Genomic DNA, 14,780 nt, shown 5'->3' on the forward strand with positions numbered 1-14,780 from the left:
ATATAAAACAATGGATCCATCCATCCTTGTGTCAGGATGCAGGACCTGCACAACTTGATGGATGGATGAATTCTGCTCTCTAACAGAAAATTCTGAAGAAGCATGCCCGGCCATCAGTTTATGCCCTGAAGTTCAAGAGCTCAGGTTATGCAGCAGTGCAATGATTGGAAACATACTAGCAAGTCCACCTCTAAATGGCTCAACAAAACAAAATTAAGGGTTTGGAGTGGCCTAGTCAATATCTGGACTTGAAATAACGCGAGCCACTTTGGAATGTCCTTAAAAAGTCTGTTCATGCTTTGAAATTCTCAAATGTGACTGAATTAAAACAATTTTGCAAAAAAGAGTGGGATAAAATTCATCCATAAAGATGTGAAAGCCTCATTGCCAGTTATCCCAAATGCTTGTTTGCAGTTCTTGCTGCCAGGGGTGTCACAACCAGTTATTAGCTTTAGGGAGCAATAACCTTTTTTACACAGTAGGTTGGATAACTTTTCTTTTCTTTTATAGGGAATCATTGTTTCAAAACAAAACCACCATTAAATGCAAAACCACCAGACTGAGAAACAGCTTCATTCCAGAAGCTGTGAGACTTCTCAATACATAATGGACAAGAAACTGCTACTGTGGTGTAATCACTACTGATACTTTGCTGCTAAAATACTTATACCTACACTTCTATATCTATACTTCATACTGTTACTCAGGTTGTTGCACTTGACTTATCTATATTATTTATTACTTATTTGTATTATTTTATTACTATTTGGTACTATTTTATTACTTGTCATTCTGTTGTTTTTATGGAAAACCGGGACCGTGGCTACGTAATTTCGTTCCATCTCATGTAAACATGCGATGAGAGATGAGATGAGAATGAGAATAAAGCTTCCTTGAATCCTTGAAAACAGAATTTATATTTTTTCAAGTTGTCTTTCACTAATGTTAAAAGTTATTTGATGATCTGAAACATGTAAGTGTGAGAAATAGACACACACACAGAAAAAAAACTCAGGAAAGGGGAGATACTTTTTCACAGCGCTGTGGGGATTTCTCTGCTTATAAAACAAATCTGAACAAGGTTACAGGAACTCAGTGGATAAAGCAGGATGACTGGATATCAGTTATTCCAGTGAGAAGTTACTTCATTCCACAGGAAAGACTAAAGAACTGCATAGTAAGATAATGTATTTCATTTCTGTCCTGATTCTTTTATGATGGGCTGAGAATAAACAATCAATACTCAGAGCAGGTCCGGTCAACAACAATTATTTATTAAGCACATATATGTGGTAGATCCACACAACACCACCCAAAGCGCAGTCCGGTAGATCTCAAAGAGGATCTCACAGATTTCACTATTTTAAAGGGCTGAACACGCACTATCTGCATAAGCAAAGTATATTATCATGCAACAGTGACAGTTAACTTCATCCCACTCTAAGGCAGTAATGTTCACGCCTCACTTACAGTCTCAATGCTCTTTTGCCCTGAGCTGTTTCCTGTTCTCGTTCTCGTTATGAGGCCCATGATCATGAGTTTCACATCCTGAGCACATCCTGTTCCAACTTTGCCGTATGCAGTTACAAGCAGACAACTTCTTTTAATACGCTATGATTTGCACATTTATTAACTTCTGGATTACTATGACACTTACTGCTGCATAATATATATTTTCCACTTTTCCCATAGCCTGCTGTGCTTGTGGCTTCCCTGTAGAGAAGACAAGTTTACTCTCCTTGTTTCAGGTATGTGCCTTTCAGCCTTTTTTAAGATTAACATTTTGAAGTTGTCATATTCAAAGGAAACTAAACAAATAACTGATCATTCACATCTTGTCAGTTCCATGTTTCTGGACTGTGTAAAGTGTTAAATAACTTTTTTCTATCGCATTTGATCCTGCAGTGGCTTCTTGCAGTCTGTAGAAGAAGAGGCAAAAAAAATGGGGCAGAAAAGAAAAATGCTTGTTGCTGCAATAATTTTTACAGTTGTCTGTTACAAAGTAAGAATTGTGATTCAAACAAATATTAGAAGGTTAAAAAAATTATACATTTAAAAATGTCTTTTTAAATGTCTTTTTAAATGTGATATATCAATTAGGTGACTGCACAGCAAACAAGACTACTGGATGTCCAAAAGACCACAAATGTTGTAGATGATCTGTACTATGGATGCCGTGAAGAGGCCATGAAGAAGTTCATCGAGTCAGACGTGTTAAAACAAGAACTAAATAACAGTGAAGGATTTCAGAAAGCATGGAATAAAAGTATTGAGTGTTCAAAACAGATTGCTGGAGGAAGAAAAGAGCATAGTGCTGCACTTTCAGTCTATGTTAATGGGGATCGACTGTTCATACAAACACTGAACAAAGCAATAGAGACAATGGGTGGAAATGTTAGCATCTATGAAAACCACTTCCACTTCAAGTCTCTTCATTTCCTGGTGATGGACTCCATGAGGCTGCTGAAGCCAAAGGAGTGCAAGAACTTTTATGTTTTTCAAGATGGTCAAAACCAACCACAGAAAGGCTCCACAGTGAGATTTCCAAGTTTCACCTTAGCTCATTCAAACTATGAAGAGCTAAAGAAACTTGAAGATGTCAATGAGAATACTATTTTAACTCTCACTTCTTGTTTCTTTGTCAACCTGAAAGACTATGTGTGCGGTCAAGAACAGGATGAAATACTCTTATCTCCAGCAGAAGTTTTCACTGTGGAACAAGTGGAAACAAAAACTACATCGGATGATGACGAATACCTTGAAATTGTTTTGAAACAGTCAGGACTGAAAAGCTCACACAACTGTTACATCTTTTCACGGTAAGATTCATATTCTCTCAATTAAAGTGAAATATTTTTCTATTAGTTCTACAGAAATTAAACTTGGAACTGGAAAGTCTTTCAGTGTGATGTTAAATATATAAATATGTTTTTTTATGTATTTGAAAAAAAAGTTCTAATTGCATATACCAAAAAACTTACGCCCCATAAATCAAAAGAGGGAAAAATTGGTGTCTGAAACGAATAGTTATGTCTATAACTTCTGTTCCCTGAAGGAGAGGAACGAGGTACAACACATAAGTATGGGATATCACGCCCTCGCGTGTCCTGGCTGAAGAAACCTTTATTCACGCCTTTAAGGCAGATGACGTGTGATGACACGCGCACGGCCCCGCCCGCACATATAGCCGCTGTCATCACAGTCATCCCTCAGTTCGATAGCCGCTCTTCACCGAGCCAAACTGCTCAGTGGGGCCACCCTGTGTTGTACCTCGTTCCTCTCCTTCAGGGAACAGAAGTTATAGACATAACTATTCGTTCCCTTTCAGTCGATTCACTCGGTACAACACATAAGTATGGGACATATATACACGCCCCGCAGAGCAGCCACCGAACCGGAATGGGACCACCACATCCTTAGTGAGTGGTAGACCCAGCAGAAAGGACAGCATGAGCCACCGAAGGGGCTGTAACGTCCAACCGATAAAACCGCACAAAAGTGTGCGGCGATGCCCAACTAGCTGCTGCACAAATATCAGCTACAGGCACCCCTCTAAAAAGAGCCCATGAGGTCGCCATCCCCCTGGTGGAATGAGCTCCCACCCCGTGGGGCAACGCAAGACCTCTGGTGCCGTATGCCAGTGAGATAGCTTCTATAATCCAGTGGGACAGCCTCTGTTTGGACAGAGCTCTACCTCTATTTGGATTAGCGAAGCAGACAAACAGCTGGTCACATAAACGCACATCCTGAGTGCGCTCAATGTAGGTGCGTAGCACACGCACTGGACAAAGAGAATGCATCCTCCTCTGCTCCTCAGATTCAAAAGGAGGGGAGCAAAAGCTCAGCAACTCAAACTCCATTGAGCTATAAGATGCAGGCATGATCTTGGGAAAATAGGCAGCATTTGGACGCAATACGACCTTGTGGCCATCAGGAGAAAACTGTGTGCAGGCGGGATGCACAGACAGCGCATGAAGGTCACCCACTCGCTTCGCTGAAGCCAAAGCGAGAAGTAATGCGGTCTTATATGAAAGAAATTTCATATCCACAGACTCAATGGGTTCAAACGGGGGGCTACAAAGGGCCTCCAGCACCAAAGACAAGTCCCAAGCAGGGACACTGGACTTAAGCACGGGCCTCAGCCGGCGAACCCCTTTCAGAAAACGTATGGCGAGGGGATGAGCACCTGGTGTCACCCCGTCAAAGCCAATATGACAAGCAGATATAGCTGCTAAATAAACCTTGATTGTCGAAAACGAAAGGCCTTTATCCAGCAGCTCCTGCAGGAATGTCAAAACATCCACAATAGAGCACTGAAATGGGAGAGTATGGCGGTCCTGGCACCATTGCTTGAAGGCTCGCCATTTGTAAGCGTACAAGCCTCTAGTAGATGAGGCCCTAGCGCTCTGAATTGTCGCTATCACACTAGGTGGCAAACCCTTAGCAACCAAGTTTAACCTCTCAGCAGGTAAGCATGAAGGCGCCACAGATCCGGGCGCGGATGAAACACTTCTCCTCCCGCCTGAGAGAGGAGATCCCTGCGGAGAGGAAGCTGCCAAGGACTCGCTGCTAGCAGGCTGATTATCTCTGCATACCACGACCTCGCGGGCCACCAAGGGGCCACCAGGATCAGAGAGAGGGAATGCCGACGCACCCTCTCTAGAACTGGAGATATCATTTCCACTGGGGGAAATGCATACAGGAGCACGTCTGGCCATTGGTGCGCTAGCGCGTCCAAGCCCAAGGGTGCATCGTGGTCGATTATGGAGAAGTACAGGGGGCAGTGAGTATTTACCCTGGAAGCAAAAAGATCTATTTGCGCCTCGCCAAATAGATCCCAAATCTGAGCCACTATTGAAGGGTGTAACCTCCATTCTCTCACCAGAGGACCCCCCCTGGAGAGAAGGTCCGGCCCCAGGTTCAGGTGGCCCGGGACATGGGTGGCTCTTAGAGTCAGAAAATGAACACTGCACCATAACAGCAGAGAGCGAGACAGCTGCAACAGGGGAAGAGAGCGTGTTCCTCCCTGCCTGTTTATGTAAGACACCACTGTTGAATTGTCCGTCCTGACTAAGACATGCTGGCCCTGCAGGACTGGACGGAAATGCTTTAGAGCTAAGAACACTGCTAACAGCTCTAAGTGGTTGATGTGCAGCTGGCGCTGAGCTGCGGACCAGATCCCTCTCACTGACGCACCCTCGCACAGCGCTCCCCACCCTCTTAGGGAAGCATCTGTGGACACCACCTTGCGAAACAACACCCTTCCAATCCGAGAGCCCTGATGCAGCAGCCTGGGCTCCCTCCAAGGACGGAGAGCTAGCATGCAAGACGCGGTTACCGGCAGCCTCCTCCGGAGGTGACGCGAAGCACACAAACGGTGAGAGAGAGTCCAGCGTTGAAACGCCCTCATTTTTAACAGTCCAAGTGGCACTACGGCGATCATAGATGCCATCATGCCCAACAAGCGCAATATCGTCTGGAAACGCAGTCTGCGTCCCAGCTGAAACTGAGCGAGGCAGCGATGAAACGCGGCCACTCTGTGATCCGACAAACTTGCGCGGCTGGAAACCGAGCATATTTCCAAACCGAGAAAAGTAATCTGTTGACTCGGGATTAGCGAGCTCTTTTGAAAGTTCACAGAGAACCCCAGTGTCTGAATGTGTGACAGAACCAGTGACAGCTGTGTCTCCGCCTGCTCTCTGGAGCAAGCTACGAGAGCCCAGTCGTCTAGGTAGGCTAAGATGCGGATGCCTCTCTCTCTGAGGGGCGCTAGCGCTGCCTCGGCACATTTCGTAAAGGTGCGGGGAGCGAGCGACAGCCCGAACGGCAGCACTAGGTATTTGTAGGCTACGCCCTCGAATGCAAACCTCAGAAACTGCCTGTGTTTCGGGTGTATAGCGACATGAAAATAAGCATCTGTTAGATCGATTGTCGCAAACCAATCTCTCGGGCCGACTGCATTCAAGAGCTGTCTGAGTGTTAGCATCTTGAACCTGTACGTTCGTAGATACGTGTTCAAGACTCGCAGGTCGAGGATGGGACGAAGCCCTCCCCCTTTTTTCGGAACAACAAAATAGCGGCTGTACCAACCTTTGTCTGTCTCCGAAGCGGGGACCACTCGTATTGCTCTTTTCTGCAATAGCGCCTGTATTTCCTCTCTGAGTATCATGGCTGCCTCGGAGTTGACAGTCGTGTTTACGACTCTTTGGAAACGAGGCGGCTTGACCCGGAACTGCAACCGGTAACCCATGGCAACGGTTTGCAGCACCCACGGAGAGGGGGCGCAAGCGCGCCACTGAGGGAAGTGAGCAGCCAGCCGGCTGACCTGCAGCACCGTCGGCGGGGCGTCGTCGCCCCCCAGTGTGTCTGCAGGGGACTGCATCACCTGCCTGACCTGGCTCATTTTGCCTGCAGGCTGAGCATTTGTGATTGTTTGAGAATAAACAACACTCTTTATTGATTGTAACATGGAAACATGTACATTCATACATTTTGTTGGATGCACCTTTTCTGGGGCACAACAATGAAAAACAGCGGGAACACTCGATGTGGTCACTTGAACATTTAACACACCTGAACAGGGAGTTACCTGAGGCATTTTGTGTGCAGGGGTTTTGTGCTTGGGAGACGGTGATAGGAAAGTGCAGCGCCTTCTGGGGCTGACAACCTGAACAGAACTTAAGCGGCACCTCTTGTGCGGCAACAGAGGGGTAAAAACAGCGTCTCCCTGCTGCTGGACCCCTTCTCCACTCGAAACCACAGCTAGGAGGGCTGAGGCTTCTTCCTCCTGGGCGTCGGGTCCCGTCGGGGGCCCGAGGGTGGGCCTTTGCCCCAGGCCGACTGGCGTGGAGCTCGGGCCGGAGGACGTGCTCTCGCCGGCGGCACACCCACTCCAGCAGTGGGCGCCGGTCTCTTGCCAGTCGTCAGAGGAGCGGCGGGCCTGTGAGAGCTAGCTGCGGGCTTGGGCTGGAGCTGACGTCTGGGGATGATGTCGCGCAGAGCTTCCGTCTGCTTCTTCCTCAGATCGAATCTAGCCTGAATGGCTTCAAGTGAATGTCCGAATAACCCAGCCGCAGACACTGGTGCGTCCAGATACACAGCTCTGTCCCTATTCGGGACGTCGGAGAGGGTCAGCCACAGGTGCCTCTGCGCCACTACTGTCGAAGCCATCCCTCTGCCCAGGGAGAGCGCTGCACAGCGAGACGCACGGAGGATGTAATCCGTGGTGACTCTGACCTCGTTAAGAAGAGGTGCCAGCGGGCTGTCATCAGGAACCAGCGATCCAAGCTCCGCCAGGCACATTGCCTGGTACGTCTGGAGCATGGTGACGGAGCTCATGGCGCGAGCAGTGCCGGCCTGAGCCCGATAAATCTTCTCCAGCTGCGAGGCAGAGAATCTGCAGTGCTTGGACGGCAGAGTTGCGGGGCCACCGACACCATGGTTATGGGACGGGGCCAGATAAGCAGCCAGAGACGGCTCCATAGGGGGTGGGTTAGCTAAGCCAGCCCCCTCGGCGCCGTCCAATTCCATGTACTGTCCATAGCCGGGCACAGTGACGCGGGTAGACAGAGGTTTGTCCCATGACGCTGTTAGCTCGCAGAGAAAGTCTGGGAACATGGGAAGGCAGTTTTTGGCCGTTGCGGGCTCCGGTGGGAGGAAAAAACCCGCGAACCGCGATGGCTTCCGAGCTGGTGGAGGAGAGGGCCAGTCCACCTGCAGCTTCTCAGCAGCACGGCGAAACAGGGAGAAAAGAGAGGTGTCATCGTGGCCGACCGGCGCAGCAGCGGCGGCACATTGGGCCGACAATGAGCTCTCCTGCTCATCCTCCGACAAACCATGGATGTCCAGGCCGATGTCCAGCACGTCATTGTCTTCCTGGGGAGCGCTGGCGGGCTTCAACCCAGGCTGAAGCCCGTCAGCGCTCCTGCATGGTTCCGGCTCGTCATCGGCTAACCCGTCAACATATTCCATGTGGTCAGCCCAGCTAATCGCGGGGACATCGACCGGAAAATCCTCGTCTTCGGACTCGGACGATGCCGGGGCTCCAGACTCGGAAAGGAGAGGGTCATGCCGTGCGACAGCCGAGCGTCCCAGCACTCTTTCCACAAACGTCACCCGTCTTTCCAGGGTCGAGCGCCGGAGCTGGCGACAAAACGCACAGGCTTCGGGCTCCGTCAACGCTCTCCTAGCGTGGACGATCCCCAGGCAGACAGGGCAGGCATCGTGCTGGTCGCTGTCGTGCAAAGAGAAACCGCATCCCTGAGGACAGGGGCGAACAGAAGATTTCTGCTTTGCTCGCTTCGGTTTGGAGTCCATTCCAAAAACGCAAAGCGAAACGCTGCACAAGAAAAACTTGAAAATTGCGCTCCGCGGGCAGCCTACGCACCAACTGGGCGGTGGAGGCTAACACCAACAGGGGCAGTTAAGCTAAATTCAAGTTGGCAGACAACAGAGCTAACTAGCAGCAGCTAGCTAGCCCAACTCAGCAGAGGTGTTCTCAGCGAGGTGAAGAGCGTAAGAACTGAGGGATGACTGTGATGACAGCGGCTATATGTGCGGGCGGGGCCGTGCGCGTGTCATCACACGTCATCTGCCTTAAAGGCGTGAATAAAGGTTTCTTCAGCCAGGACACGCGAGGGCGTGATATCCCATACTTATGTGTTGTACCGAGTGAATCGACTGAAAGGGAACAGTCTGTTACTCTGTTATAACTTAGTGGTTGTTATTGCTGTAAGTACACAGTAATAACTGGGGAATACTCAGCTTATCAAAGCTTTTATAAACTCTGGAAAGCATGACGTAAAATTAAGTGATGTGAAAGGTAGCAAAAACAGGATTTTAAAATGTGAGGATTGCCCTCCACATCTCCACTGGAGTTGAGTGTGGTTTGAATAAAACCACATGTATCAGCACATTTTACTTAAAGTATTTTCTCTCCTTTATCAATTCAGGATGTCAGTAGGGCAGGAGACTACCACAGCTGTTGCAGAGCGAGACAGGTAAATTATTATTATTAATGATTATTTTTTATAATAACAGTAATAATAATATTAATAATATGCTTTGTTTCCATGTCTTCAGGTCTCCTCCAGCTGTTGTCTCCACCCTGTGGCTTGTATCAGCGCTTGCAGCCTTATCTTCTGTTTCTTTAGCTGTTTAGCAAAAACAGTTATCATTCAGTGTTTTCTGAGTTTTGTCATCTGCAATATTCCTTTGATTATTCATACACTTTTTTTAGGTCTTTATTTGGCAGATTGTGGTGAATAAGCTATTGCAGTATTGTGTGAAAATATAGTCAAATACAGTTTTCTGCTTCTGTCATATATTATGAATTATAAACTCAGTTCTTATTTTCTTTATGCACGCTAGAAAAATGTACAGCATACTTGAAATATATATACAGTATATGTTTATTATTTCTTGTTAGGGTTTGCATGCCTTTAAAAGGATTAAGGAAATGAGTGATGGGAATGAAAAAAGATGATATGTGTCGATAAGGTCAGAATAAAAGTTTGGCACAGTTGCTTCCAGTGTACCTCCGAGTATCCAACATTGGAAATACAATAATTCTTTAATGCAATTCTGGAAAATTATTGTATGTTATATATAATATATGTATATTACAACATAAATGTCTTTCAGGAAAACTTTGATGTATGATTCACAGGACTAAACTAAATACGCCCTTACTGATTAGGGTAAGTAGCATTCAAGTACTGCCATCTCTATAAAACACTTTGGCACTGGAGCATTCAGCTTTGTTTTAACTCAATATTGTAATCTTTCCATGTCTGGTCTTCCCAGTAAAATCACAAAAAGCCCAAAGAGCTGCGTTTTAGACTCTACAGGCCTCAGTTAACATGTCAATTATTAAACTTTAGGACAATTGGAAAAACTCTGAACAGGTATGACTTTTTGAAGGTTTTGCCAGGATAAAGCTTCTTCTATCTAAAAACATCATGAAGCACAGCTTAGATTTGTAAAGCTGCTTTGGCTTGTTTTGTAGTCACAGGACCTGGGAACCTTGCAGTCACTGAGTGGACCGTGAACTCATCTGTATACTAAAATATTCCAGAGTCAAATGTGAGGCCATCTGCCTGACATGTAAAGTTTGACTCAAACTTGCTCATGCAACAGGACAATGATCTCAAGCACAGCAGCAAATCTGCAACATAATGGTTGAGTAAGAAAGGAATGAAGGTGTTGCATTGAGACCAGTCAAAGTCCAGACCACAATCTACCTGAAGTGCTGAGCTGTTAAGAGAGCTGTGCATGAACAAATGTTTGCAAACCTCAAGAAACTGAAGCAACTTCCAAAATTTCTCCACAATGATGTGACAGACTGACAAAGTCATACAGGGAATGATTATATCAAGCTACTGCTGCTAAAGGTGTTTGTACAAGCTACTGAATCATGGGCATACTTAGGCTTTTGGTTTTGTTTAGTTTTTATTACTTGGTATTATTGTATTGGATTTTTCTTACAATATAAAGCAACTTGTTGTGGTTTGGTGCCATATAAATAACATTTTATTCAAACTGAATTTGTTTTTCGTGTGTCCCAATGTATGTGCCAAAAGTATAAATGAACTGCCATTGTTAAAGTTCCATATATACTCTGTGCTAATATATTCGCTTTCACTGGAGATTTTACAAAACTGAAACTTCTCACATGATCATTTTGTTTGTTTACACAAATAAGCCCACTTTGTTCATGTAACTAAACAGAATAACTAAAAATAATAATTATGTATAATTTGTTACAAATATTCAGACTTATAAACTTAAATTACATTCATGCAAATTAATTGTTGCTGTGGGTCAAATATTTGTGCATGTTTGTTGAGGTATTTCCTCACTTTGCTCTGATCAGTGTTACTCAAAAAAGTAATTACTGCACATATTACACAGAACACTTTTCTCAAAACTAACGCTGTACGTTACTTAATTACTGCCAGGAAAAAGTAATTCATTTTCCTACTCATTACATTACTTTCCTGTTACTCTGTAAAACAGCTGAAACCCACTGACTCATAATCACCATTTAACATTATAACCTGAGGCTACAGGCCCACACACCAACACAAATCCCTAATGAGGACACACGTCTCTAACATCTTTCTCTTAGTAGAATACAAAGCTGACCACATACAAAAAGAAAAAGAAGACCAACACCAAAAAGGGCCACAGTGATTCTGATTAGAAACATGAACAGGAAGAAAGTGAAGCTTAACTGCTCATCTTCTTGTTACCTGTTGAGGTTCAGGGTCTGGCTGCTGGGGTCGGCATTCACTCAGCTTTCAGTCTGGGTTTTTGGCTAGCTTAGCATTAGCATGCTATCTTGGCTGATGCTTGCAAAGTACCGAAGTTAGTGTTAGCAGCATAATGCGGTTGTTTCTGTCCTGGATGCAGTTTTGCACTTTGCCATTTATCTTGTCTTTTTGTGCAATAAGAATAAAGTAAATGTCCATATCCACACTAGACTGTGTTACTTTTTTCTTCCTCTGACACGTGAACTGAAATCGGTTGATTGTAGTGCGAGCGCAAGAACCAATAAGCCTGATCAATAGGCAGGCAAACAATTCCAAGGAATTGGACTACTGGGAACCAGTTTTCTAGAAGAACTGGTTCTCTATTTCCATCCCTAATTAAGATAGTAATATTGACAGAAAATTGTACATGCCATAGGTTTTTTTTTTTCCTGAGGATTTATAAGACAACCTGGATTAATTGGTAGGGTCATTCTTGCTTTTGTTGATAATTAATTACTTGCTAACCACCCAGCCTGACAACGCTTAACCGAGAGAACCTAGGCTAACACTAAACCTGTGCATGTTTGATTCTTGAACAGGTTGTGAACATTTCTGTGGACGTCATTGAAAAACATGCAACAAAGAAGCTGCTGAACTGAATAAAAGACAATGCTCGGATATTGTGAGACTTCCTGAGCCTGGCAGGAAGCCAAACCACATTCTTTTTCACTTCACACTGCAGGATGTGTTTGTCCTGTCTTCTTCTCTGCAATGGTGGACCACAGCTCTGGTCACTGACTGTAGTGTGGCTGTTTAAACATATTTCACTAAATCACTGTGTCAACTTTCTGTTTTATAAAGATGAGGGTTTGCTTAAGACATTTTCAACTGCACTTCCTCTCTCTCTCTCTACAGTAGATGGAAAGAAAACAGAGTAAGGGTAATCTTGAGATAAGAGTAGTAGTACTTAGGGATGGGTATCGTTTAGGTTTTATCCGATACCAGTACCAAACCGGTACTTTTGAAACGGTGCCGGTGCTTAAACGGTGCTCGAACCGGTGCTTAAAAAATCAAGAACACAAACTTTGTCCAAAAACCTCTCATGTTTAGCTGGGGTTTTTTTTGTAAAAAGATAACAATGTTAGCCTTTTCTGCAGCTATAGGGCATATATGGTATCACTCTTGGCTGGAAGCAGTGCTTAAACAATGGGGAAAAAAACACCAACTTTGTCCAAAAACATCTCATGTTTAGCTGTTTCCCACTTTTTTTTTTGGTCATTTTAGCCTTTTTTGCCAGGGTGAAGGGAGTGTCTGCCATCAAACAAGAAGACAGCCGCATGTAACTACGACGGTGTTTGCTAGTTCACCTTACGTGCATTGATTTAATAACGTGGTTAGCCTACTCAACGTAAATTACACACGAAAAACATTGAGCTACTCACGCAGAGAAGAACGGCTGCTGCTGCCATCATCATCCGTCATCATTTCTGCTACACTGGCAGGGCTAGGGGCCAGGACTCTACTCTTCGGGGTTTTGGGGGATGTTGCTAACTCCGGGTCCGATAACAGCTAGCACCACACCCGCAGTAGATGTGCACGGTGTGAGGTCTCGCAGCAAGCTATCAAATACGGTGCATTTCTCGGCTTTTAAAAAAACGCTATGCGTCGCCAGGTGTTTCATCAGATTCGAGGACTTACCTCCTTTGCACAGTATCAGCATAATAGCACTTGTTGCAGGCTGCTGAGTTTGCATCTTTTGCTGTGAAGTATATCCAGACTTTTGACCGCTTCGCCTTGGGCATTTTTAATCTGTAGCTCTGCTCTAAAAGAACGTACGTACCTGGGCCCGCCTACTACGCTTGCAAAGGTAAAATGATTAGCTAGAATCCAAAGTGTTTGACATCTCAGTAAAAAAAAAAGCACCGAAATGAGGCACCGAAATGTGCGCTGCTTTTCGGTCTGGTTACTACCGTTTATGTCAGAACCGGTGCCCATCCCTAGATAAGAGCTTTTGAATAGGGTTGTGAAGGTGAACAGAGTGTCAGACAAGATCATAATTTTGGAGCTGGAGATGAAAAGGAATAAAAAAAAGTGGTGTTTTAAGCTTAGATTTTAGTGGACATCTAGGTGAAAGGAACAGAGGTAATAACTAGCATGTGAACATGACCCCACCCCACACCCCTACAAAGTTTTATCAGAATTCATTCAAAACTGTTCGAGCTATCATGTTTTTCAGATGGATGACACGTACGCACGCAAACCCAATACCAATACCAAAAACAGAATCTCCTTGGTTTAAAAAAAAAGAAATCAGGAAGGTAGTAAATGCATAGCACCATATATCTGTTGCAGAAGGTCCAACCTGAAAGGCAGAGGAGACTGTAAGGTGGTGTCGGGGGAGAATGTGGCTAGGCTGTGGATGGTAGGCTGTCACATGGCTTTAGAAATCAAGAAATGGAAACAAGTGAAGGCCGAGCCAAGGATTAAATGGTGAATGTTGAGGAAGTAAGAATGTCACACAGAGTTCATGAAGGAGTTGCGACAGCCTCTGAGGAGTAGCGAAGAGTTAGCAGATGACTGGGAAGGTACAGCTGTAGGGCTGAGGGAAACTGGCAAGAAGATGTTTGGTGCTCTACAAAGACAAATATTCAAAGAACAAAGGTTAACAAAGAAAAAGCGGGATAGTGAGGGAGATGAAGAAAGTAGACAGGAGTACTGGGAATCTACGTGTAGAGCAAAGAGGGCAGGCAATGGCAAAGGTTGTATTCAGTGTTGGGGTGATTACTCAAAAAAGTAATCTATTATACAACATGAGTTAGTGAAATCATACTTCAGAATCAGTTTTAGTAACAAGGAAGTTATTGCTCTTATAACGCGTAAACACAGTGTGGTAATGAGTATAAGGGCATCCGGGAGATTGTGCAATGAACAGATGCAAGAATATTGATGTTTACACCCCTGTGCAATAAGGAGGATGTATGTTGTATCAGAATACACAATAACACCGCTGATCAAGTTGTTTCACTAACTGATCTACACAAGGAAATTTGTTGAGGGTACAGGAATTGTGGCAATTGTTTGAATTGAAACAATAAGTATAATCTGCCCATTTGCACTTTAATCTCAAAATGAACAATATTTTTTGTTTTTAATGTGCCCCTCTTACTCCTTCCTACATTACGTACATAAAGTTAAGGTGCAGCCCAGTGTGGACAGCAGTTCTGTTATACAACAGCTTGTTTTTGTACAGTTTCATTCCTGTAACTTTAATATGCCCTCATTTGTCCAACTAGGGCTGCTGGAGTCTCTTGTTTACTTTAGATAAAATCTGCATGGAACAAGGACTGTGGTATTTGGTCCCATCAGTTTTACTGAAATAATGTGAGAACAGGGATGTAAATGCAATTTGGTGCTTTGGTTGGGCTTAAAGGAGCTAAGTTATGTAGGCCTTACTCTGGCTTTGAAACATTGTGTAACAAATCTAAACAATGTTACAGAAACTCAGTAGCTCAAGCAGGTCAAATAACA

General features: G+C 44.7%; 1 protein-coding gene across 1 annotated transcript; it reads left to right on the forward strand.

The window, feature by feature from the left end:
- The first annotated feature begins 1,565 nt into the window (after window positions 1–1,565).
- Window positions 1,566–11,481, forward strand: LOC134628560 (ecto-ADP-ribosyltransferase 4-like). Its single transcript, XM_063475264.1, has 5 exons — window positions 1,566–1,748; window positions 1,906–2,002; window positions 2,101–2,819; window positions 8,952–8,999; window positions 9,082–11,481. The coding sequence occupies exons 2-5, from the start codon at window positions 1,943–1,945 to the stop codon at window positions 9,158–9,160; spliced, it is 906 nt and encodes a 301-aa protein (XP_063331334.1). The 5' UTR covers window positions 1,566–1,748; window positions 1,906–1,942; the 3' UTR covers window positions 9,161–11,481.
- The last annotated feature ends 3,299 nt before the right edge of the window (window positions 11,482–14,780 follow it).

Source organism: Pelmatolapia mariae, linkage group LG6 (genome assembly GCF_036321145.2).
Source record: "Pelmatolapia mariae isolate MD_Pm_ZW linkage group LG6, Pm_UMD_F_2, whole genome shotgun sequence".
Lineage (NCBI taxonomy): Eukaryota > Metazoa > Chordata > Actinopteri > Cichliformes > Cichlidae > Pelmatolapia > Pelmatolapia mariae.

Coding starts and splice junctions, on each gene's coding strand:
- LOC134628560 (XM_063475264.1), top strand. CDS start 1,943: ATGGGGCAGAAAAGAAAAATGCTTGTTGCTGCAATAATTTTTACAGTT. Junction 2,003..2,100: donor TTACAGTTGTCTGTTACAAA/GTAAGAATTGTG, acceptor TATATCAATTAG/GTGACTGCACAGCAAACAAG. Junction 9,000..9,081: donor GCTGTTGCAGAGCGAGACAG/GTAAATTATTAT, acceptor CCATGTCTTCAG/GTCTCCTCCAGCTGTTGTCT.